The sequence below is a fragment of the Antechinus flavipes genome, chromosome 2 (assembly GCF_016432865.1).
Source record: "Antechinus flavipes isolate AdamAnt ecotype Samford, QLD, Australia chromosome 2, AdamAnt_v2, whole genome shotgun sequence".
NCBI lineage: Eukaryota > Metazoa > Chordata > Mammalia > Dasyuromorphia > Dasyuridae > Antechinus > Antechinus flavipes.
The window spans coordinates 538,565,256-538,592,778 of NC_067399.1; the positions used below are offsets into that span (position 1 = coordinate 538,565,256).

Below are 27,523 nucleotides of genomic sequence, written 5' to 3' on the forward strand. Positions count from 1 at the left end.
AATTGAAGACTTCTGCTTTATACCACTTCTGCTTCTTTTCCACAACAGCTGGAACAACACTGGCAAATCATTCGCTAAAATCTTGTTTAAATGACATCTATAACATTCCCCAGTCTGCCAATCTAGTAACTCTGGCATAAAAGGAAATAAGCTTAGTTTGGATTCCTGCAGTGATAGTACAGGTAACTTTAAATCACCAAGCATTTATTAAATGACTATGATGTGCCACGCACTGTGCTTGGTGATGAGGATACAAAGATAAAAAGAAAACTGCCATATTCTCAAAGAGTTTACATGCTAGAGGGGGAGTTAATATAAACATTTAATCCTGGATAGGTTCCAGGTGGATTACAAAAACAACCAGCTATGGATATCTTGTATACTTCAGGTCACACCATCTGGGTTTTTAATTTTTAAAAAATTGTTATCTTAGGTTTTAATATCAATTTTTTTTCTGAATTATGTCCCATCCTCTCTTATAAGGAGGATAGAGGAACCATCCCTAGTAACAAAGAATTTTAAAATGAGTAAAGAAATTAGCTAATTAAAATTCTCCACTAGATCTACATGTCCCTAATCCACTACCTCTGCAAAGAAAGGTGGTACATTTTCTCAGCTCTAAGACCAAGCTTCTTGATTATTACAATCATATGATATTCAGTTTCATTCTTTTATTTTTTCATTGGCTATAGCCATTGTGTATATTGTTTTCTTGATTCTGCTTACTTTTTCAAGTTTCTCAGAATTCTTCCTATTTGTTGTTGGTGTGGTCATTCATATTCCATTATATTTATATATATATATATATCCACAATTTGTTTAGTGATTGCACAATCAATGAGGATCTATTTGTTTCCAATTCTTTGCTACTACAAAAGACATGGTGGTGAATATTTTGATTTTTATGGGCCCTTCTTTCTATCTAGGACTTCCTTGGGTTATATGCCAACAGCGGGAACTCTGAGTCAAAAGGTACTGACATTTTGCTCACTTCTTTTAGAATAATTCCAAACTATTTTTCTAGTATAATTAGACCAATTCACTGTTTCACCAATGGCATTGTCTTTCTCTAGTTCCTCCATATGGACTATTTACAGCTTTTGTAACTTTCGTCAATTTTCTAGATTTGAGAAAAACCTTAAGAGCTGTTTTGATTGATATTTCTCTAATTGCTAGTGACTTAATGCAATCTTCCATATGATTCTAAATAGTGTGCAATTTTTCTTTTGAGAAATTTGTTCCCTGGTGATTTAAGGTAGATTTGCTTATCTGGCTTGGTTTTCCCCTATTCAAAGAAAACTAAGAACTTAGGTCTGGGTTTTCTGTTACTATGTTAACAGATCCAGGGAAAGAACAGCACTGAAACAGTAAAACATTTAATGTGTACAGAAATCATTAAGCAAAAAAGAAACAATCTCCTTTATACTTTGAGTAGAATTTCAGTACCATTTTCCTTCAGACTAATTAGTAACTTAAATGCTGCCAAAATGAATGTTTCTGTTAGGAATCCTCGTACATTAGGATGGGTCTCCTGGCTGAAGATGAAGGTTTCATTGAAGTGCCAAGTCAGTACATGGTTGCTTGTCTGCTTCTTGGTCTATATCTGTCTGCAATGTAGCTCCTGACTCGGCTTAACCTAGATGCTGCTTGCTGCTCATGGTCTTCTCTGTAACATTTTCGACAGCCAGGATATCTCATTGTGCTTTCATTTCCCTACATAGTCATGAACTGACAGAGCACCGTTATGCGTGCGCCAAACCACCTCTTCTGTGGCCACACATGATCTCATGGAAAAGGAAACCTTTGTTCTCCCAATGAATGTTTTCACGTTGAGTCTAGTATTTTGGGAAATGTACTCTTTTCTGCATCCCTGCCTGCCTTGAATGCTCTAACTCAGGTGAAAATTTCAGACAGAGCAACACAGGATCTAGAGCAATATGAGACCTCAGAGCGCAAAGCTCTCATTTGACAGATGAGGAAATTGAAAAGAAATTAAGTGACTTCTTCATGTAACAGAGGATGTTACACAAGTACTAAGTCGTATTGGGAAATGAATCAATTTCTCGACTCTGTAAGTGTCACCTTAACACAGCTGCATGATGGCAGCTGGTAAGAAAGAGAGACATTTAGAAGGGCAGGGAAGGACCATCAAATCACATCATGTAAGGGCCTACAGATTTGTCTACAGATTAGCCTGAGACATCATTGGTAACACACACACGTTTATTTATGGCATTCGTCCATTCTTTGTCTCTGTTTAGTTATTGCATCATATGGAATATCCCCTCTGCATCCATCTGAATGGATAAGCCATTAGACATTTTTTCTTTCTTCTTTCATTCAGTGGCCATTGACCATGTGTATTTCTGGAAAGCTACCTCCATCTCTTAAAAAACTCTAACAATCTAGTTATACATCTTTCTGGGTGATCGAAAGAGGTTCTCTTCATGATCAGACCAATCTAGTTTGCTTTGATTTTTGTGATTTTGCTTTTTCTTCTGCCTCAAGCTGGTACTGATATAGCTGAGTTGGAACAGCTAAAAAGCTGGTCAGTGCTGGTGGCTGAGTAAGGAGGGGTTTCCTAGGCAACAGAAGAGGGTCAGATGAAGAAGAATATAGATAGTAGAGGTTACAATGGCATTATGGTTTTTAAAAAATGTATACATACATCCATATCTACACTCACCTACACACAACTACTTTCATATCTAACTTTACCACAGATTAACTTCACTTTTTTTTCCACCTGCAATTTGTAGATAGTAACAGTTACATCCATGTTTTTGTGACTCTTGTTCATTATCAGCTTTACTGTTAACTTATATTGAAATAGCATTGTAAAATATAAAGTTATTATTAAATAAAATTTAAAAAAAGAAATAGCATTGTAAAGTTTGTAAAGTGTTTTATATACATAATGTCATTTGATTCCCACAAAAAAATCCCTGTTGGGGGTTAGGTAGTGATACTGAAAGAAAGGCTTAATTACTTGGACAAGAAAATATAGCTAATGCTTAACATGATAGGAATCTGGCCAGATCTTTATTATTATTATTATTTTATATATTATTATTATTTTGTTTTATTATTATTATTATACTATTTTATTACAATATACTGTAGTACTATATAATACTATATATATATTTTTTTCCTTCAAAATATAACTTCAGGAAAATATCTGAATTCAAATCATCTTAAGTACATAATATGTACATGATTGATGAGGCCTAAGTGTGCAAATTTCCTAAAGGCATCTGATTTTGACAGAGGCCAGACCTTTTAAACCAAAGGAAGAAAGGTGGAATTATGGGTTTTCAATAATTAGTAAATAATTGGGAAAGTGTTTTTTGAGGGAGATGGCAAGAAAACTTCACAGTGTCCCTCAAATTACATCTTCCCTGCTTTGAGGCTGATAGAAAAACAGAGATAAGTTTAAGTACCTTCTGGGCATAAGGAAAAGTGTTTCTGTTTAATCATTGGGGGAATAAAACTTCAATTCCAAAAGGCTGTGTGCTGCAGCTGGAACAATTAATCCCAACTGTAGCGGTCTGGGTTGATTCATTCTTTCTGTATTCAGTCAATTATATTGAAATATTTGGTTTACGGAGGTACATGGGTGTTATTAGATATGCATGCAAATAGCAATAAGAACATTTAACTACAACCTTGCTGGTTGTGCAAGCTTGGAGCCCCAACAAAAGGGGGACTGTGGTGTGAAGGGTAGATACTTCTGAAAACCAATAAAGGACCAGTGGAAGTAGTTTCCCAAGATGATAAAATTGGCTTAAGCAGGTGACTTTTCCCACCCCATCTGGTGCTGATTCACTTTCACTAGTCATACCTCTACATCGTATCCTATGCCATGGGCCTTACACATCCGAAGGAAGACACTGTGGAAGATGAGGGACAGGTTGGTGTGAAACAGGTTGTTGGTCGTCAGTGCATAGCGAATGCATTTATCAATCTGGAAAAGATCATGCAATTAAGTGTGAGAATCTAAGCTGAAACATTACTGCTATGTATTACTTCAGGGAGAGTTTAGGACATTTCTTTTGCTGTCATCCTTTGGGCATCTTCTGCTGGTACCAGCGGAAAGCCTGTCAAAGAGTTCAGTTATTATAAGGTCTGAACGGTCTTTAATATTTTCTGAAGTTCTCTAAAATATAACCATTAAAAGATTAAGTATTAGGAATCTGGCAGCCTGGCAACCTCTTTCAATGTGCCTTCAACAGACATGATTTATTTTCTTCTGGAAATCAGATGTGATCTGCTCTTGGAATTTGTGTTGTGGTAGGAAGAACACTGAATTTGGAGTCAGAAGACTTAGATGTGTGCCCTTTAATCTCATTGGACCTCTTTTTTATCATTCATAGAATTGGGATAATAATAGTTGTTGTTACTTGCCTCACTAAATTATCCTGAAATAGGAATAGGAGCTGGGTCTGTGGTTACCTTGATATAGGGAACTTCTAATTGAAGAAAATGCCACTATCATTTAGATCGGCACCTTTTCTCCAATTTATAATTGTGGGGGGTTGCCTTGAGCACGAGAGGTTAAGTGGTTGCCCACGGTTATAGAGCCAATATGGGACTTGGCTGTAAGTCTTTCTGACTTCATTCACTATGCCAGACTGTCTTTATCATAAGCTGTAAAGTGACTAGTTAAATGTAAATGTGTCAAGATGCCGAAGTTTGTGACAATTGTAAATCTGGAGACCAGGATGTGCAGCCACAGTCATTATCATTCTTCTAGCAGAGAACATTTGGATCATAGCCATAGGCAGGGACTGGGCTTTAGGAGACTCCGAGGTGCTGTAAGGGATGGGCACCTAGAGTTGCTCATGGATCCATGATAGCCATGGGTGGAAGGTAGAGGAGGGTGGGTATTGCCAGCAGATGCTAAAAAGATCTGAGGTTTATTTTCAACCATTATATTAAACACCCCCATCCTCCTTCCACTAGAACTGGAAGAATCAAAGAGCAGCTGATGATGAGGATGGATGAGGAACCTAAAGCACAGGGAAGAGTCTATGAATTCCTCAAGATCATTTTTTAAGAGACAGAGCCAAGATGAAGCCAAGGTTTCTGAACTCATAGTCCAATATTCCAGCTTTTTTTCATGGCAATATTTCATTATTTTCACTTCTTATTGCTGTTTCTGATTTTTGCTTTTTTAAAAAAGTTCTTTGATAAAAGCTAATTCTCTGTGTGCTTTAACCAGCCTGTCACCAATAGGGCACATTCTGTTTTAAGCTTCTTAAATTTCTAGATTTGTCTCTATGTACTGTAGCCAATATGATTCAATTCCAAGTAGCTATCACTCCTGTTACTTTGTTAAATTCCTATGGCAATGTTTCATGATGGAGTTTACCTAAGTTCTCAAAAGTTGTGTCAGCAGAGTGCATGTTCCATTAGGATAGAAAGGTTAGGGAGTCAATGGATTTTTTTTTAACTGTAAGAATAAATCTTTGGGATTTATATCATGACATGATAGTGTGACTTTCTAAACTGGACACCCTTTTCCCTTTCTCTCTGTTCAGATAAACTCATTTAGGGACTTCCAATCAGTAATGTTTGCTGTAATAGAATTCTAAGGATACATAGGATACCAGCCTCCTGTAAAGGGATAGACCGCCCTTCAGCACCTGCCCAGGGCCATCGAAGGGACAAAAAGGCGAACGTAGAGTTAGTTTGGAATAAAGTAAGACCAGCTCTGCCTCTCTGTCAATGCAAAGTACAATGGCCATCAGGCCTAGGCATTCGCCTGTGCTGTCCCATAACACTCACTTTAAAAATGAAGACGCGGAAGGCAGAGCTATCTGTAGATATGTGAACTGTAAATACTCTAGAATTCCATTGTGATTACTGAGCATGTAATTGCATAGTAATTACCATGAATTCACAAGATAATTCCAAGGTTATTTTTGTCTTCTAAACTTCTCTTATGCACCATTGTATAAAACCTAACAAAGCTGAGACTAGGCCAAAGGAAACAAGGAGACTGGCACTGGGACGGCGCAGGAGTCGGCGAGCCCTCAGCGCCCGCCTGCCTTGTCTGTGCTGTGGAACCAAGAAGCATGGCCTTCAGGGGCCTCCTTTGTGAAATGAAAGGCTGAATCAGATGGCCTCTAAGGTAATTTCCAGAACTAAGTCCTAGGGTCATCGGGATGGAATTCTTTGGTTAGTGAATAAAAAGAAATGGTACCTTGCGTGTCTTCCTAGTAGAAGCCTCTAAAAATAAGTAGTAATGGTGTTTTGGAAGGAAAGCAGTCTGAAATTAAAGCCAAAACATCCCCATTTCCTTTGATCTGGATGACTGATCTTCTGTTTGTCTAATTCTTATTCATCTTGCAAGAACTAGCTCAAATCCTTTTTCCTCCACAAATCCCGGCCACTCCAGCCTTCAGGGTGCCCTGCCTCTTCCGAGAGCCTTATGGTCTGCACCATACATATGATCATACACTAGTTTCTTTCTTGCTATCTTATTAGTTATACCTATGTTTTCTCTCCCCACCTAGATGAAAAGTTTCTTGAGGGTAAGAGCACACAGAAAGGCAATGTAGTGTAAGGGAAAGAACATCGGACTTGATTAAGGAGAAACATGTAAAGGTTATCACATTTTGGCTCCCATATTTATTGACAGTATATGGTCATGGGCAGGTCCCCCAATTTTTCTGAATTGCATTTTACCTCTGTGTGAAATGGGGTATCATTATACTTGCATGGTCTACCTCCCAGGTTTGTGGTGAGGAGAGTATCTGGGAAACCTTGTATAAACATGATAAAGCATGTTAGTATATAAAACAACAACAAGACACACTGTTGTGTAAAGATGCTATGGCTGTCAGGGAACTCGGTGCAGGGAGCAGGTGGGAGGTGTTCCTGGTGATGCTGCATCTTATGGCCATGCATCTAGGAAGAGAAGGACCTTGGAAAGCATCAAATTCATAGAAATATCAAAAAACAAAATACCCAAAATACCAACCACACCTAAGAGGATGGTACATTTTTAAGCCCTAGCCCACCTGTCTGTAGGTGAGCCATGGCCTTTCCCTAGGTCTTAGTTTCCTCAGCTATAAACAGAGGGGATTAAGTTTGATGGTCACTAGCATCCCTTCCCCTCTGAGATTCTCAATTCTAAAATCATGATACAGTGGAGAGAACATCCATGCTGGAGTTCGAGGGCCTGAGTGCAAATCCTACCTCTGAGGATTCGTACTTCAGAGACCTTGGGCAAGACATTTCATGTCTCTGGGCCTCAGTTCTTTTCTATAAAATTACGAGGCCTGGAATGTCAGGAGCAAAGAGGAAAAATCTGACATCAAAAATGACAGAGACAATTGTACCATCTCAAGTCAATGGTTTTACAGCTATAGACCATCCTTTTTGGAAAGAAAACAAAAATACAATTAAACTCTTTTTGGCCAGAAAGAGAATTAGTTGTTTGGTTTGCATAACTCACTTTCCATAATCAATAGGCAGTAGGCAATCAATATCAGTTTGTTAAGGATGAATAAAATCTAACCTGAAATGAGAATTCATATTAACATTATATATCATAGCTAATTCTCCTATAGGTGCTAAGGCCTGTTCTGCATTCTGCAGGACCTCTCTTGTACCAAGGATTTGTGAGCCAGTGGCCTCCATACCATTGTCAACATTGATGTTTTTTCTTAGGCAGATATGGGGGAATCGTGTGGCAGAGAATCTTTGGCCACAGCTCTGCTCTAGTAGAGCTCCCAGGGCCTCACCCAAAGCTTTCTGTAATGCATTAAAGGTAAAATGCTTATGGAGAGAACTGTTCCTTTTCCACTGTGGGGTAAAGAATGATCCTGCCTCAAAAAAAATCTACTAATTTTTCAAGAAACAGATATAAGAGCACATGTTTTACATTTTAGAGTATTATTTCATAACATAGATAATTTAAATAATGTTTCTTCCCATTCTTGATAGAAGTTACATTTAGATTTACTATTTTTTATAATTAGTATTTTAAACCACGTAGTAAAATAAAAGATGTTCTGGGATTTTAATCCTGTTTGCTACTAATTTGTCTAATTACTTTTTTCTGCTTTAGCTTCTGTATTTGTAAAATGACATGTTGAATTGATTTCCAACATCCTATCTAGCTCTGAAATTCTATGACTTTAAGATTCTAGATGAGCTTTAATTTGAGTAAAACATCAGAACTTTCTCTCCATATTATAACTCCCACAAGGGAGGTGATTTCTATGAAACGGGTTCTTAAGCTTTTTGATATGTCTATAATGGGCCTTTTCCGCAGTTTGGTAAGCCTGGGAACACTGCCTCAGGAAAATGTTTTCAAATGCAAAAAATAATATACACAGAATTTCAAGGAAATAAAAGGCTAATGAAAATAAAGATTTAATTTTTTTTCTCATCTAAGTTCAAGGACTTTGTAATCTATCCATGGATTCTTTGGGAATCTACGAATCCTAAATTAAGAACCCTTAACATAAAGGTCTGAAATCAATTGCCCAAGACATTTTTGGCTAATAACCTACTACCTTTTTGGAATATTTTAAACCCAATGCGCCTGGTCACATCTCTGATTTCCTCTAATTTGTCCTAAAGAGCTGATTCTCATTTTGGGTGTAATTTTCTAGGTGTTTAATGTCCTTTTTGTGATGAAGATACCTTTAGTCTATGAAGATAACTTTGAGAGTGCACGCCAAAAGAACTAGTCTGATTTCTAGTAGGCATTTCTGTGATTACCTTCATCAAAAACATTTATGCTGAAGTGCATTCATTAAGTCTTGATGATTCCTTTGGAATGGACTATGGGTATTTTGTGGCTGAAGGACTCACCTAAGGTCACATCCAACAACTGCCTTTGTATAGTCTGGGTTGGAAGGTCCTCTCTAAAGTGATGGAGTTCATAAAATTTCCTTTGTCACTTTTCATTCCCCCACCCTCTGTCTCCATTGTGGTATCCTTTCACTTCTTCTTGAAATACCTAAATCTTTACTTCAAATCTCTCTCCTCTTTCCCACACCTATATTTCCTAAAAGGTTAGTTGGTAACTGAGCTGTGAATGGTTTAAGATATGATTCTTTCTGAGGTCATTTAAATTTTAATAAGAGAACTGAAGTTCAAAACATTGAATCTAAATAATAAAATCTCACATTTCTACATACTTTGGTATTTACATGGGACTTTCTTCACAACACTCCAGTGAGATAGATAGAACAATTATTAATATCCCTATTTTATAGATTAGGAAATTGAGACTAGGATAAGTGTTATGCTTATTGCCCCCTGGGGAACAAGTGCCACATCTGGGATTTGAATCCTGATCTTTTCTGGTTACAATTCCAGGGTTACTTTCTTACGATAATACACTGCTAAATTGAAAGAAACAAAAAGTGGAATATTTGAGCATGAGGATCTTGCTGGAGACCTCTCAAATCATAGCAATTAGGCATTCACCAAACCTGTCCACATAAGTCTGTGTCAGTCTGGACTTTTTTGTAGGACCCCGATCTGCCATTGCTGAACAGTCTAAATTTCAAAGAACCCAGTTAGACATGACTTGAAAATGTAGAGATTGACTCTCAGTGGAAAAAGAGTAAAAATCAAAAAAAGTACAAAAAAGTTCTTGGTTAAAGTTCAGTCTTCTTTTTAAATTACAATCTAACAAGAATTCTTATGCTAAATAAAAAGAAACTTTAAAACTCTCTTTTTCATTGGAGAATATCATTTTGTTCTAGCCACAATTTAAATCGATTTCCTTCTGAGCTTGAGAATGGGAAGTGCATTTCATTTTCTCCATGATACTTGTTTTGACAGTGATGTATTTAAGTTGACATAGTTGAAATCCTTGTGTAATAAATCTCTGCCTGAGAATTAATCATGTTTATAATATTCTGAGAATTAATAACACCCATTGCTCAAATCATTAACTGAAAAAAGGAGCTTCCAAAATCTGTTCTCGGCAGTAAGGGACCACAAATAAATGAATGTTTGATAAAATAATCCAAGTAGCAGTTTAACAAGCGTAAACTTGAATGGGGCTGCAATAACACAGAACTATTGTTTAAGGGTTGGCATGAGGCTGATGAGGTGCTTATTTTGGTTACAAAGCATGCATCCACATGCATAATGAACTGCACTCTGAATTATTAATGTGTTGCTTATTTAGCCTCATCTGTCTAGAAGATAATGTATCCTAACTATAATGAGTGATTGGTTTTGTACATAATTACAGTAGCAGCAGTATCTAGGAAATTTGTTCTTTCAAAGAAGGAGTTCTAAAAATAAAGTCATCACATAAACTCCGTTGTTGTTCCATTTTATCAAAATCAAACCAGGAGCATTTGAGAATTCATAATAAATTAAAAGAGACAGAATCATTATTAACATCATAATTTAACACAAAAGGTTTTACTTAATCATTCATTACAGATCATGTGCTGTTAAAATGTTTATGAATGTCTTGGGTTATTTTAAGATATTTTCCAAAACAGTTCTTGTTACTGCTCCTTGAAAATCCAGGAAGGAGAAGCCAGAAGAATAGCTAGATAAAAACCAATAGGAAAAGGATGACAATTTATGCTAATTCTGACAGAATTTTAATTAAAAAAAGTTGCTACTTGATTACTTTTCATTTTTAAAACGTGTACTTCTGGGACTAATCATAACTAATTTCTCTTTGTTCTCAAAATGGTTGCTTGACAAGAACATTAGATCAGGAGCTCATTAACCTTTAAATCACAATTTCTTGACATCTTTTTTTAGGGCAGGAATGGGACAATATCACTTCTGTGAGTATGAGAAGAAAAAAGTTTGAGTTTTTGTTTTGTTCAGTTTTTGCCCTGATTCTCCTTATGTAAAATGCCTTTCCAAGTCAGAAGTACTTTATGGTTTCTGAAATCTTTTGTACTTTCATAAGCATTTTGTTTTTGCTCTTCTTTTCCTTGTATTCTTCAAAGAAGCATTGTCAAGTTGGAGAAGATGACAGCTTCCTTTTCCTAAAAATGGCATCATAATCTGCACAGTTTTCAAGTAAAATTTCTGTTTGGTTTTAAATGCAGGCTAGTACACATCTAATCATACTTGTATATACCTGTGTGTACCTGAGCATAATTGTGTGTACTTCTGAGCACAAAGACAAACACAATTGAAAGTACACACTTCCACTCACACCAAAACTGAGGCTTTTATCTTCCTAAAAATCAAAAAAGCACATTCTGGTCCATACTTGATTATAGTAACAAGCAGCATATTCTCCTTCTGGAATTATAGGACTTTCAGACCATTCAGCACCATAGTGCTTTCCTCTGCCATGTCCACAATATTGTAAGACTCTCTCTGAAGATTTCCACAATACTGTCTGCATTTAGGAAGGAAGCCAGCAGGCACAATGGGGGAAACCACTGAGCGTGTCTCTCATCCAAAACACAACATATGCTTTTGGCTAGACATCTCTGAAGCAACATATTTAAAGCCACGAATTGTCATTCAATGCGGACTACTGACTGAATACCACCACCATCTGCAGCTTTCTTTTAGAAATAGCCTGGATTTGGGATGGCCCATCCTGAAACTCATGGCCAGTAGGACAAAAGGTGGAGTTCGGCATTTTTCTTTGCTACTGAAAGCCCAACAGAGAAGTGAAGGATTTAGAATCCCTTTCTGTAGGCAGTTAGGACTTGCTCATCATGGGGCCATCTTTCTTTGTCCACCTTTCCCTTTGAATCAAATTTTGCTCTTTATAATCTGATTCCCTATTATGTTGTCTGTCTTATTAGATCTTCCACTCCTTTATGAAATCTATGGTCTGGCCAAACTGGCTTCCTTGCTATTCTTTACACTAGACACATCATTTCATGTGTCTGTGCTCTTTGAATTAGCTGTTCCTCATGCATAAAACAGACACCATACTCACCCCTGCCTCTTGAAATCTCTCATTTACTTCAAGATAGCTAGACTCAGGCTCTGTTTTCTGCTCTGTCTTTCCTGGACTCCTGGTTCCTTCCAGCTAAGGTTCCCTGCCTCCCCCAAGTTTACATTCTATTTTGTATGTTTTCTCACATGCTTGTGTGTTGTGTATTCATGTTATCTCCTCTGTTAAAATGTAAAATCCTTGGGGTCATGAACCTTCACTTTTGCCTTTGTACCCCTAGTGCCTAGTACATAATAGGTGCTTAATAAATGCTTGATGATTAAGTTTTTGTGTCCAAGTTAAGCATATGAGGTTAGCACAAACAGTGATAACCATATAAGGAAGTATTCCTTCACAGTGCATCTTTCCAGCCAAGTGGCACAATGAATGTCAGGAAAATTTGAGTTCAAATACTGCCTCAGGGATTTATTAGTGATATGATCCTAAGCAAGTCACTTATTCTATTTTAGCCTCAATTTCCCTATCTATAAAATGGGAATAATATTAGGATTTATATTACAGAATTATTGTGAGTCAAAATAGATAAAATGTAGAAAATTTATAAATGCTAAAGTACTATAAAATGCTAATCATTATATTTATTATTATTCAACCGCCTACCTAGACATATAGGTGATGTTAACAATGAGTACTTTATGATTTTTCTTCTGGAACTGCCACATGTCCAGGATTTATTTTAAAAATCAGAGAATTTTAAAGTTGGAAGAAATCAGTTGAACTACTCTGAGGCATCTCATTAAAAATGCTTAAAACTTAGATTCCCAAGATAGGGATTGCTCAGCCTAGGAGTTACGGAAAGAGTATAAGTTTGGACTTAAAACTATGAATCCCAGATCTGCCACTTACTAGCTTTGTGAACTTGGATAATGCCTTAGGTTAGACATTTACCGTCCTGAGGCCTTTTGATTTTATCTATTATAAATGGGAGGCTGCTAAGCTGAGTATACTTGTTCTGGTGATGGTGTAGCTTTTAGGGCAGAAGAACCTTGTATAAGTAGATGTTCAATAATGTTATTTGATAATGACATTGACTTATACCTATTTGAAATGCTTCCCAATTCTTCTCTCTACCTATTCCTGTCCTTCAAGGCTCAACTCATGTTTCATCTCTTCCATGAAGTCTTCTGGATGAATCCACTTCACAGGGGACTCTTCCCATGCAGAGATCCAATGATATTTGGCATCTTTGCCACTCTTTCAACACTGACCACATATTACCTTATATGTTTAAGCAACTTTTCATATAGCTATTACTAGCAAGGATTTCTTCCTTTAAAAATTACTATTCATATTCTTTGACTGTTTATCAAAGGGGAACCAATTGGGAATAGTTCTTATTCTTACAAATTTGAATAATTTCCTTACAGATCTTGGAAACTAGAACTTTATCAGAGAAACTTATTGCCAAGATTTTTTTCTCCCCTCAGTAACCCTTTATCCTTTTAATTGTAGTAGCATTGATTGGTTAGTCAGCTTTTCTTGTTTCTATTTTATCTCTTGAAAAGGATAGCCAACTCAGAAGGCAGGGATTGGGTCTTTTTCATTTTTGCATAACCCCATTCCCCTCTATCTGTAGCACAGGGTAGGACATAGTCAGTAGGTATTCAGGAAATGTTAGTTGATTGATTAATACTTACTGGTTCTATCTCCATCTGGCTGAGGGAAGTTTCAAGTTTCTTTACAGAGGGTGTCACTTCTAAGACACTAGACCTGAAATCCAGATTTCCTCTGGTCACATACAAGACGAGCTGTGTCAAGGAAAGCTGGTCACTATAAAAAAGTTCAAGGTCTGTTGCCCATATCTAATGAAAATAGGAAGAAAAAAGAAGAAATGAGACCATAAAAAAAGGGGGAGAATGTGATGGAGCAGATACCTTTCGCTTCCATTTCTACATCATTCAATCGAGTGATGGAGCTGCCATAAACCCCTAATCGGAACAGTCAAGATAATCACTGCATTTACAGGAGTGCAAATAACTCAGCAGAGAAAATCGACCCAATTGTCCCATTACCTTATTTGAGGAGAGTTAACTAAATTCAGGAAGGCTGAGGTAGTTTTTGATTTTTCTGCTCATGGCTGAACATTTCTAAAATGGGTAAAGCAAAGAAATTTCTCAATTCCATTGAGAAAATTGAGTAAAAATAAAGTTTAGGGAATTGGTTGGGGTGGGAGTTGTAGGGCAGTGAAATGGAAAGGAGGAAGAGGGCCTGATGCAAAGAATGAACTGCTGTGACAAAGGCCTCATCCCCTGCTGGAGAAAAGAGCAGAACTGAACCTCCTGTCCTTCTGGTCATGGTGTGGCCGGCTATTGGAAAAGAAAATGGCCATACGCTCCAAGAATTTCAATATGCCACAGAAACGAAAGCACAAGACTCTTTGAATCAGGAGGAGTGGTGCCTAATTATTTTGTATCAGCATTGCTATTAATGAGTCTAGCCAGGTCTCTCTACTGCACTGTGTCTCCACTTCCTCTTCTCTCAAAGGGGAGTGATATCTCTACTACTTGCTCCAAAGATTTTTCAAGAGATTGAAATGAAAGCACTTTGCCTCAGTTTCCTGATCTATATAGTGAACTGGAAAAAGAAATGGAGAACCACGCCAGTGTCTTTGCCGAGAAAGAAACTCCCAAAGAGGTCATGAAGAGTCAGAAATGACTAAACATGACTGAAAAACAACAGAATGAAGGAGTTGGTCTCAATGACTTTTAAAGTCCCTTCTTGTTTTAAATCTACATTATGAGCCTATGCTATTCCTTTATTTCCCTCTAAGAATACTGTCTCTGAGGTCAGAGGACAGGGGTTCAAAGCCCACCTTTGATACTCATCTTTGGACTTTTTACACATCATTTACAAAATGAGGGGACTGAACTTGATGGCCTCCACGGTCTTTTTTAGTTCTATATCTATGATTCTGGGATCTCCTAAACTATTGCTGTCAATATTGCTGAGTGGTTTCAGTTAGGGGGCGTACTGATGAGAGTCATTTTGGATTCTGTCCTGAGACTGAGTAGCTCCCGGATGAGGCGGGGAAGACCGGGTCTTGTTGCTCAGTTAGACTAGGTTGTATCACTCCACCTTGACCAGGATTCATTGGTTTTCTGAAAATGAAGCACCATCACCCCACTAACAGAGGCACTGATGTCCTTGGCTCTTTGAGCAAACTCTACCTACCAAGGACTAACACAAGGCAGGAAGCACTAGATGGTCAAAAGCTTGTTCAGGGGACTTAGCAGTTCAGACTACCCTGAGAAAAATCTCGCCGAGAAAACGCGCGGCCCGTTCTAGCTGGAGTGGATTGTAATGAGTAGTAATGCACTCTCACTCTAGGAAACTAGAATCTAAGCCCTTTTCATAAAGGACTTAATTGAGCGCCGGCCCCTCTTCTTTGCTAAAAGGCGGGTAGAGCACGTGCCTCCCACACCAAAGCTAGCACACGTAGCGCCTCTGCCCTACAGTGGCCTCCTTTAAAACAAATGTAGCAGTGAGTGACTTGACTAAGCATTGAATGGTAAATGGCATCATTATAAGGATATTAAGAGGTCAGGCAGTCAAGGCCTCTCACTAAACTGGAGCTAATTTCCGAGTTATATTCACATAGCAATGCCCTTTTTATAATAGCAAATAAATCACATTTGAAACAATTGTTAAAAACTAACTGCCAAGTATCTGTTGCAGTATTAAATATCCTATTTGTCAACTTAAATATTTTCTGCTGCATTGTGTAAAATGCAAATCAGGTGGGGACAGCTGCTTTCCCTTCAGAATAAAGTGAACTTTCCATTCTTACAAGGCAGGCAATTTTCTGAGAGTCTGGTCAAACTTTGTGAAGCTCTTGGTAAGGGTGAGGCTGCATTCCACAACAAACACTTGAGTTGACTGCAAAGCAAATTAGCTTTGGAGGGATTCGCCTTTTTCTTTTTTAACTGCACATTAATTTTATATTCTTATTTTATATTTTCCCAACACTTGGAAGCTTTTTTCTTCCAAAGCATTTTCATACATGTTGTTTCTTTTGATCTTCACCAAAACACCTTTTCATCCCTTCCATTCCCATCCTATTCTTTGCCCTCACCCCCATCAAAGCAGAGCAGTGGGGGAGGGGGCTATTACTATAATTCTTATTTCATAGATAAGGAGATTAAAATTTTCAGAGTAAGTGACTTGACAAAGGACTCTGTAATATGGGGATGAGAACCTAGTCTCTTGCTACTAAGCCTGAACTTTCTATTAAACGACACCATTTTTCATCAAATCACAATTAAAACAGAAAGGAAATCTCAAGCCTTTTCTTCATCATTTCCATCACTCAGCCACTTAGTGATGATAAGGAAATCTTTTTCACATTTATATCAAAAACAAGGTTTCAGGGTTTCATTGCAATTGTCTACTTTACTTACGGGTAAAAATGTGTCTATAGAAAGTGGGCTGCATTTAGATCTGAGAACTGGTTTCAAATCCCACCTGTGTGGTTTTGGTTGTCACTTTATACCTCACAAGATATCTTGGGATTTATGGGCCAGATTTCTTTTTAAGGACCATACTTTAAACCCAAATCACTCTGTTTTCACTAATTGGCCAATAAGTCCTAGGCCAAGTCTCATTTGGTCATTATTTGGTCTTTTAATGGTTCAGAGTGAATGTAAGCAGCAATTGTTTCTGTTCTGACCAGAAACCCTAAAAGTCTTTCCCTCCCATATAGGTTTCCCCCCACTAGTTTAAGAGGATGTTCTTTGTCTCATTTCTTACCTAGCTTTAATTACTGAATGGGCATTGCTTCTTATAAACTGAGATCTGCTAAAGGGTTTAACTTAAATAGAACTAAGTCTCTCACTGCATCCAGGACCATCTCAGCCATCCTGATCTATGCCTTGCCACTGGACCCAGATGTCTGGAGAGGAAAAAGGGAAGCTAGTAACTTTGCACCATCCTCTCTCACTGAAATCCAACTCACCTGTAAGTCATGGCACCTCTTCCCTAATGCCATAGTACCCTTCCAAAAGGTAGGAAAAACAACAATAATTAAGCTTTGGTTTTCTCTTCAGTAAAATGAAGGGTTGAACTAGATGCTATGTAAGGTATTCTTTTAGTTCTAGACTTATGAAACTGTTATTTTCTCCTCAGTAAAATGAAGGGGTGAAATACATGCCATGTAAGATACCTTTTTCATTCTGGACTTATGAAACTACTAAACAATCTATATCACAATTGCTATTTTTGCACAATCACTACAACATTCATGATATATTCACAAGTCTCCTTCTCTGGGTCCCTCTATAGTCACCGTCCTATGATAATGTTCAAACAAAGCAACTACCCTGAGACCCTGAGCTTAAGGACCTTTCTGCTAGGGAGATCTGAAGACAGAACTGCTCAGTGATCTGAGGAAGAAGAAAAACTAACAAAACAATCAGCAAACTCAGGGGAAGGCATTTAGAGACCATGTTTCCTAGTGGAGAGAGGATCAGTTTTGGAGTTTGAAAGATCGAATTTCAAACTCTGTCTTGATGTATATGAATTGTATGACCATAGGCAAGTCATTTGATCTGAATTTCAGTTTTTGTGTCTATAAGACAGAGAGCATGATTGTGCCATCTACTTAAGGGGATTGTTATGAGGAAATGTTCTGTGAACCTTGAAATACTACAGATATGGGAATGATAATGGTAGGTAAGAGTGTTAGGGAAGTATGGAAGAGAAAGGTGAATGCAGCAATTTCAAATATCTATCTTTTAGCCTTATAAAAATGTGGAAACAGGACCCTATGAGGCCACAGTGAAAATGAAGCATTAATATTCTATCTCTACTTCCCAATAAAGATTTTGTGGATTCTTATAGTTAAAGCTGGTTCTAGGCATAATTGTGAATTATGAATCCCCACTCCTTTATCCAGTGTCTTTTGCTGCTAAGCTCACACCATACCACTTCATCTACTTTTTTTGGGCAGTATCCCATACAGTGTTCCTTCCTCCATTCTGATTTTTTTTCTTTCCTATATTCTCAGGACTCCTTTTCTCTACTCTAGAACTGACAAAATGATAATGTATTAATGTCTCTTAATGAGTTGCTCCTCCCCAGAAGAAGTATTTGTATTTTAATGGGGACCGTCTGGAGACAATATCAATGTAAGAGCTCCTATTAAAATGTAAAAATTTAGGCATATTTAAAAAGAATCTAGTAACAGTCATTTTTAAACTCATGGGAGGTTGAAGCTTGAAACATTCACAGACAAATGAACCTTTGGTGTTTCTCAAATCATATTATATGAAATAGTCAACTTTGCCTAAGCAGTAGAGTCAAACTAGGTACAAAATATGAGTTTTATTTGATTTCTATAAGTAAAAAAAATGGCTTTGTTTTCTGAATCAGGTGGAAAAGGCTAAATTGGATGTTTGGCCATCTGAAGAGTGTGCAGTGAGGAGATATAGGAAAGTCCCTTATGGTCAAGTTCCCTCTTATTCTACCATTCCACTGCAATTTTGGTGCCACTTATTGGTGAAACTCTTCATCAGCTCAGCTGACTTTTTCTTCAGAAGTATGTTGTATGGAGCCTGATCTAGTTGGTATGTGCCACTTTGCTAGGATTCTAGCCTCTTGTCATCAGGTATTTATTAAAGGCTTACTGTGTACCAAGTACTGGGTTAATCTCTGGAGGTACAAAGAAAAGTAAAGACTAGCGACTGCTCTTGAGAAGCTCACAGTTTAATAGGGGAGACCATGGACAAACAACAAAAAGACAAAATATGGATAGGATAAAACTGGAGATAAGTCTCAGAAAGCCCAAAAGATTAAGAAAGATGAAAGTTTTCTGCAGAAGTTAGGACTTCTGCTAAAATGTAAAAGAAACCAAAGAAGCCAGAGATGTGAGAACAGAGATGGAGACAGTGAGAGATAGAGACACAGAGAAAAAAAAGAAGAGATATACAGAAAAAGGGGGGGAAGAAGGGAAAGAAGAGGAAGGGAAGGAAGGGGAAGAGAAGGAAGAAAGAGACACAGAGAGACAGACACACAGAGAGAGACAGACAGAGACAAAGAGAAACAGAGACAGAGAGAGTAATGGGTATGAAGGACGTGAATACACTCACTTAGCATTAGGTGATATAGTCTCTTGTTCAAAGACTAGAAGGAGACCAGTGTCTCTGGATTGTAAAGTGAATGTGTGTGCGTGTGTGTGTGTGTGTGTGTGTGTGTATGTATATGTGTGTATGTGTGTATACATAAATATATTTATGCTTAACTGTATAGTTTGCTTGACATATGTGAGGGGCAGAAAAGGGGAAAAAAGTGTACATCAGAAAACCAAAGAAAACTTCTAAGGAAGCAAAGAAAAGGTGGATAGTACTGAAAACAATGTGTTCTATTATATAGACTTTCTTGAAATGGAAATTTATTGTTATATATTTTGAATCTTTTCATGTTCTGCTATGCACATAACAATGCTTTATTTCTTTTTCTGTTTTTTCTATTTTGCATTTATTTTAAATTAATACATTAAAAAAGAAAAAGATAAGAAAAAGAAGAATGTTTTTCTTCCTCCTTCTTAACTTTCTAGAAAATTAGGACTCTTCATGTCAATTCACAGACATTCTCTAAAGAATTTCAAAGGATTTTCCTCCAGTCCTGATTTTCTACTCATATTCCTTACAGAGGAAACTTCTTTTTGTGTAGAATGAAAGATACAATAATGGATACAAATTTATATTTATATATATAAATATCTGTAAAATGTATATATAAACAAATTAAATACTAAGAATACTTAGTTTCTGAAATGTTGCTTTCTTTTGTTAGGGAATGGGGCACCATATATCTGATTTCTCCACCCAGAATGCCTCCCCCTCCTCCTCTCTCCTAATCCAAACTCTCTCCATTCTTCAAAGTCCAGCTTGGAGTTTTGTTATTTATTACATAGCACTTTTCTGGCCACTGAAGAGCCATATTAATTATTGCTTTCTTAGAATAGGAATTCTTCTATTCCTGTTGTACTTAACAGGAGTTAAGTTGTTAACTGTTGTACTTAGGATTCAGAAACATCTAGTTTATTTATATTTTTAGAAACAATTATTTTTATTTTCTGCTCCAAATCGTCTCCTTTCTACCTTTCCCTCACTGATTGAGAAGACAAGAAATGATACCTATTATACATGATGTCCAGTTTACAGTGATGTAATTACTCTCTAAATGCTTCATGTTTGCATGTTAAGTTTCTCTAGGTAGGCTATAAGCTCCATGAAGACAGGGACTATGACTTAGGCATAGGATGAATAGTGTTGTGGTCAACACATCTTGGGACAAGCATTACTTATTAACTCTTTCCCTCTAAATACTCAGTCTTATACTTATATTCTTTATAGTAAAGGACACATTGTAGGGGTTATTGAAACCCTACTAATTAACTGACTAAATGATTAGGGATAGCATTTTTTCTCTCTCTGAAACAATCTATACTTATTTACTTGGAAGATTGAACTAGAATGCTAAGGAGATTCCCAATGAGGTTTTAAACTGGGAAAGAAAGGAGTGTGGTCAGAATGGTGACCACTTTCTGGTTTCTTCTTTTGGGCTCCTGGGGACCCTGACAGGAAAACCTGTTTCCACTGCATTGATCAGCTTTTCACTGTGCATATCAATGAGCAGAATCAATGAAGCTGGGATGGCAGACTAGGCAGCTGGAGTGGAGAGGGAGAGGAGGATCTGAAATCACAACTATTTACACAAACTTTAAGGAAGCAATAGAACCAAAGACAAAAGGGAGGGGAAAGGAACATTTTCTAACATCCTTCTCTAGGCCTTAAGGCCCATCTTTCCTGTCTAGGCCTCAGGCATTGAAATTGCAAGGAAACAGGTTGTTCCTAGTACAAAGACATTTTTTCTCTCCTATTGGTTGTCTAATTTGGGGAGGAGGGGATTTAGGAGACAAGAAGGGGAGGAAGGATAGACAAAGATCACTTTCTGAAATTCTCTGATTACCACTGCGACCTGTTTTTGGCTTTACCTTGAGTTGCAGATGAGCACTGACTCTCTGGGGGCTCATATCTAAGTTGGACACAGTTCCTCATTAAAGGCTACTGTCCTAAGGGTCCCAGTCTCATTCACTCTCTTTGCAAACCCTGTTTTTGGTTATACCTATGGAATTGGAAGTTTCCCCTTTCCCTTTCATTTTGAATATGAGGATACTGAGATCAGGGAAATTAAGTGACTTGCTTAGAGTAATACAATTAGGGTCAGAGGCAGGATCTGAATCCAAGTCCTTTCATTATGGGAGCCTGAACTTTTCTCACTCCTCTTTGGCTTGCTATGTTGTCAAATCCATCTTATTCTAGGTCAGAGCAGACTGCTAGTAGAGTAAATAAAATGAGCAAAACATCTCACTCTTAGCAAAGTGGACCATGGAGGAAATGACTCCGAACGAACAAAGACAAGGAATCAGATTCTTGGAGCTCTTTATGGTTTACAAAGTGCATCCTTCACAAGAACCTGAAAGGTGAGGGATAGATATATGTATAAGGGGATTGGACTGGATGACCTCCAAAGACCTTTCCAGATTGAATTTCAACATCCTAGGCTCCCTGTGAGTTTTGGGAGTCAGTCTATGAATATGCTTGGTTGAAAAATGTATTAGTTTGGAGCCAGTTTGGAGATGAGCTGCTCAGCCTAGTTAGTCTGGTTTTCAGATGATGAGCATTCAGCTCATCCCTGTACCTGACTGTACTCAGAGGTTCGCTGACCCTGGCAGGGCTCATGAGATGCTGATACAATACTTGAGAATCTGGGGTGGGTCTCGGGATGATGTGCTGCAGCAGCCCTTCTGGGGAAGTGGGGAAAAGATTATTCACTTTTTCACTTTGGAAGAAATTGAGGCTTAAAGAGATTAAGCTAGTAAGTAACTTGCTAGTAAATCATAAGTAGTTACCATTGTTGCAATTAGATGGTATCAACAGCGGTAAGCAGATCTACATCAGCCACCATGAAAGAGAACCCTTAACATTTATTTATTTTTAATTTTTAAAATGTTCTTATTTTTTTTTGTTGAGGCCATTTTTAAATTTTTGAATCAGTACAGAGAAATGGAAGGGTAGTTTTAAGCCTTGTACTTCAGCTTGAATGCTGGGTCTTAACCTTAGTGCTTATGTAACAGTGGTGAAGCAATCTTTGCTTTTTACTTTTCTTTTTTTATAATGTGAGGGTCTGGACTCACTGATGTTCAATATCCTATAAGCTTTTTATTTATTTTTTATCGCTTTTTATTGACAAAACATATGCATGGGTAATTTTTCAGCATTGACCCTTGCAAAATCTTCTGTTCCAACTTTTCTCCTCCTTCCCCCCACCCCTCCTCCCTAGATGGCAGAACCCTTAACATTTAGATAAGAAAAACACCTTTATGGCCATTAGTCCAACCTCCTTATTGAGGAAACTGAAGCTCAGAAAGTCCCCACTAATAACTTTTTCTTGCATAGGCCCTGCCTCATGTACCCAGTCATCCCCAATTCCTCATTCCTTTTGTTGGGGGCACTGAAGGCTAATGTTAAAACACAGGTGTTGTTGGGGAGGTTTAAAGGGTATAGAAATGGTTAGGCAGACAATCAAGCCACTATCACTCATTAACATGTTAACATAAATTAGTTGATCAGTTTAATCCTAGCAGAGAAGAGGACCCTGGGGAGATCGGAGACATGGGAGAAAGGGAGAAGTGAAGGGGACAGAGACCCTGTGCAGCCAGGAGGCAGGAGGAAGATATTGCTTGTGGAGGTTTGGGTTCCAAAGGAGAGTAACCATGTGCTGACATGGAGAAGCAGCGTGACTAAGGGCCCAAGTCCTTAGTGCCATCTCAATGTGCCCCATCCAAGAGGTGGAGGCACCTGACATAGGGGACAGAGAGCAAGGTCAGAACTGGGCTCCATCACTAAGTGATACATGGCAATGGTTCTGACTTTGCCCAAGCTTAAACCAATCGCTTCAGATGGCCTCTGAGGAATCTTGTAAGTGGCACAGTGGATAGAGCATTGGGCATGGAGTCAGAAATACCCAAGTTCAAAACTGGCCTCAGACACTTACTGTGGGACCTGGGCACGTCACTTGACCTTTTCTGCCTCAATTTGTCAAGTATTAAATGAGTTAGAGAAAGGAACGGAAACCTATTCCAGTATTTGCCAAGAAAATCCCAAATGGGTCACGAGTTAGATATGACAGAACAACAACAATTTGGATTGCTTCAATTCTTCAATTTCTGGTACCTAGAGAGGCCTGATCAAAAGCTAGAGAACCAGAATCCAAAGTCTTTAATTCCACCATATAGACTGAGGCTGGTATGGCTAGTGGGGAAAACTGGTTTTAAAGAGTAAGAACTAGTGCTAAAAGAAATAACTTAGATCAGGGTTCCAAAATGGATAGGTGGTGCAGTGAGTAGAATACCAGACTTGGAATCAGAAAGATTCATGCTCCTGAGTTCAAATCTAGCCTCAGACACTTCCTAGCAGTGTGACCCTGGGCAAGTCACTTTACCCTGTTTGCCTTAGTTTCCTCAGCTGTAAAATGAACTATAGAAGGAAATGGCAAACTACTTTGCCAAAAACAAACAAACAAACAACTCCAAATAGGTTAAGGAAGAATCATACAACTAAAATGATTCAACGACAACAGGGCTTTAGAAGAAGCACTGAGCACCAGATTTAGAGGCAGAGTCCAATTTTATCCCACAAGCACTTGTTAAACATCTACCATGTTTATGACACATAACAGTCCTGGATCTGCCACTTACTACCTGTGTGATCTAGGGAAAGTGACATCACATCCTTGGTGATGTGTAGGACCCTTATTGGTAAACTGAATGGACTATTCTGTAGGAGCTCTAGTCTAGTCACTAGACCAGTGAACCCTATGGATCCCTTCTCAGAATGTTTTAAAATATTCAGCCAGGTCCTAATTAGAGCAAATAAAGAATACCCTGCAATAGTAACATGTATTTGAATATGCAGTATTAGAAGTTATAATTATAGTAAAAATATGGTCATTTGTTCTAGCCCTGTGGCAATATGCAATGAAGATCTGAATAATGCAGTCACTTCTGGGGATTCTTTATTGGTATTAATCAGAACCTACCTGTATATAGTCCACAAGATTACAAAGTAAACCAATTATATTGAAGTACAGTTATCAAAATATTGATAAAAACAGCTGCATGGGCCCACGTTTAGATTCCCTGCTAGAAAGAAAACTATAATGCTATAATGTAAAGAGCACTAGATTTGGAGTCAAGAAGACCTGCCTTTAAATCTTGCCTTTGATACTTATTAGCTAAGTGACAATGGTAGGTCATTGAAACTCTCCATGATTAAATTTACTCATCTGTAAAATGGGGATAATAATGCCTCTAATATTTCATAGGGTTGTTATGAGGCCCAAATGAGACTATGTATATGAATTGCTTTGTTAACCTTTTATTACTGCAAGATTCCATAACTAACTTTTAATCTATTTTTTTTAGCTCTAAATCTTATGATCCTAAAAATTGCCACGGTTGCTAACATGGGTACAGAGGTCAATGAAAGCCAAATTAGATTAGATAGTGTATATGTGTAGAGTCTAAGTGGGGCACAAGGAGAGGCACTGGGCCATTATAGGCAGGATCCCCAATGGCCTAGGATCTAAAGATGCTTTTTGCTATCACGCATACGGATTTTAGAGGGAAATTTGATAGACAGGGAGCAGCCCAAACCAAAAATAGTACAGTTCATTTCAAGGCTTGGCTAATTCTTAAATCACTTCTTTTTATCTTTTGAAGTACAATGTATGCAATTTGGAGAGGGTAAAGGGTAGCCAATTTAATCCTCTAATTATCATTTAGTTAGGCTAATGTCAAATTTAGTTTGTGGTTTTAGAATACCCAACTCCTAGAGGGGCAAGCAGGAGAAGCAGGAAAAAGCCTTCTAGGAACTTAAAAGTTTTCGGAGTACAATAAAATGAAATCAGTAACTATTAAGTCTTGAGAGGGGTAGTGCAGGCATTGTACATACAATCAAAGTATAAAACATATTCTCTCACTCCATTCATTCATTCATCCATCCAACACAATTTATTGAGCATATACTATTAGGCACTATGGTGCCTCAAGGAGGTTAAAACCCAGTGAAATAGAAAAGAGCCATTCACAAACATCTCCAAAATAGAAGCAATGTATTATGCTTGACAGAACCCTGGATTTATACTCTGAGGACCTGGGTTCAAATTCCAAATTAGCCCTTTAACAAAACACTTCAGTTTTCTGGGTCTTATTTTCCAAATCAATTAATAAACATTCATTAAATGGCTACTATATGCCAGCCACTGTGCTTAACACTGAGGATACAAAAATAGGCAAAAGACTGTCCTTGTTCTTGAGGAGCTCACATTCTAATGAGGGACATTAAAAACCCAAACAAATATATACAAACTATATACTATATAAATAGGCTATAATTAACAGAGGGAAGGTACTAGAATTAAGAGATCTTTGTATCCACATTAACAAACTGGCCATTTTTATGATCATGGGAGTTAGAGAGCTAAAAAAAAAAATAGATTAAGAGGTTAGGAATGGTTTCCTGCAAAACATGGGATTTTAGCTGGGACTTAAAGGAAGCCAAGCAAGTTAGAAGGCAAAGTTGAGAAGGGAGTCAGGCATGAGGGAGAGTCAGAGAAAATACCTGGAGTTGAGAGATGAAGGGTCTTGTTTGTGGAACAGCCAGGAGACCAGTGTTATTGGATCAAAGAGTATATGATGGGGAAATAAGGTATAAGAAGAATGTAAAGATAGGAGGGAGCTTGACTGAGCAGATTTTGTATTTGATCTTGGAGGTGATGGAGAGCCACTGGCGTTTATTGCGTGAGGGAGTAACGTGATTGTACCTGTGCTTTAGGAGAATCACTTTAGATGAATGGAGGACAGATTGTAAATAGGAGGGACCCCAGACAGGCTGGCTGATTCACCATCATCGCAGGTTTTTAAACTCCATTTAAGGTTTTCTTGGCAGAGATATTGGGGAAGTTTGCCATTTCCTTCTCCAGTTTATTTTATATATGAGGAAACTGAGGCAAATAGGGTAAAGTGCCCAGGGTCACACAGGTAGCAGGTGGATGAGGTCAGATTTGAACTCACAAAGATGTGTCTTCTTGACTCCAAGACCAGTACACACCTTCAAGTTATATTCCAGCTATGAAGTGATGAGGGTCTAAGGAGAATCAGAGGCAGTATTAGACAAAAGGGCATACAGGAGAGATGGCAAAAGTTTGGATGTGAGAGGCAAGAGAGTGGAATCCAGGATGACAATTTTCAGAAAACATAACCAGATGATCTCTTAAGAGCCCCTAAAATCCATGATCTTATCAGTATAACGTATAAATGTACACAAAATATTCTGTGGCTTCAGAAAAAAAAGCAAGAGCATTATTTGGTGTAAGTGGAAGGGCAGAAGAAGCTTCATAGAGTATATGACATTCTATCTTGGCCTTGAAGGATGGATTTTTAATAATAAATGCATTAATAAACTATATATTTTTTAAAGTTCCAATAAAAATGAGTAGATTAACTCCTGAGTTGGGAAGGGAGAGGGGTTAGATATTGAATCTTTATGAGTATTTTATATCATGGTTCACCTTGAAGGAAGTTCTTGTCTCTGAGCAGGTTTCCATGCCCAGTGAAGCTTAGCAGTGCTAGTGCTCAAGAATGCTCGACTATCCCTGCCATTCAGCAGCTGGCAGGATCCTTGAAAGGATGTTAGACTGATGGGAACCTTGGATACTTTGAAATGGCTGTGGTTTAGGTAGGTTCTTAAAAATTTCCTTCAAAAGTGAAAACAAATGGAGCTTTAAAACCACCAAAAATTTAAAACATAGGGGCAGAGAGGTAAAAAAGTAGAGAAGTGTCTCTAAAGATGTTCCTACAGTTTCTAAAGTAGGAGGCAATGAAACCAATTCATTCATTCAATAAGCTTTATAAGCATTTATTAAGTTCTTACTATGTGCCAAGCACTTTGCTAAACTGAGGCTACAGAGTCAAAAATTAAAGTCTCTTCTTTCACAAAGCTTACTTTCAACTAGGGAAAAAACAAACTATGTATACATATAATAGTATTTTTTTCCAATTACATGTAAAAACAATCTTTAACATTTTTTAAATAAAATTTTTAAGTTCCAAATTTTCTTCCCTTTCCTCTATACTCTTTTCTCCCTAAGACAGTAGCATTTTGATATGTCATGTAAATCATATAAAACGTATTTCCATGTTAGTCTTGTACATACATATAAATAAATATAAAACATGTACAAATTTGAAACAAAATAATTTTAGGAACTATCATCTGGGGAGTTGGGAAAAGCTTCATGTAGGGAATAACATTTGAAATGAGTTTTAGAGATTTCTTATAATAAAATATGTTCTTCAGTTAAGAAGGGGTTCTTTTCTTGGCCAAAGCTGCTATGCAGTTTTTAGGTCTTGGGGGAAATGAAAGTTAAAAGCCAGTTAATTTTTTTAGATGATCTGGGAAAAAACTAAACCAACAAAAAAAAAAAAAAACAAGCAAGCAAATCTTGCTGGCAAAAGGAAATTCTTATTATGAT

General features: G+C 37.6%; 1 protein-coding gene across 1 annotated transcript in view; it reads right to left on the reverse strand.

Moving 5' to 3' along the window:
* Nucleotides 1–27,523, reverse strand: part of IQCH (IQ motif containing H) — a 295,121-nt gene that overhangs the window by 12,730 nt on the left and 254,868 nt on the right. Inside the window, exons 17-18 of the mRNA XM_051980800.1 lie at nucleotides 13,567–13,731; nucleotides 3,845–3,967 (exon numbers count right to left, since the gene is read on the reverse strand). Of these exons, the coding sequence (XP_051836760.1) occupies nucleotides 3,845–3,967; nucleotides 13,567–13,731 (288 nt within the window). The remainder of the gene's footprint in view (nucleotides 1–3,844; nucleotides 3,968–13,566; nucleotides 13,732–27,523) is intronic.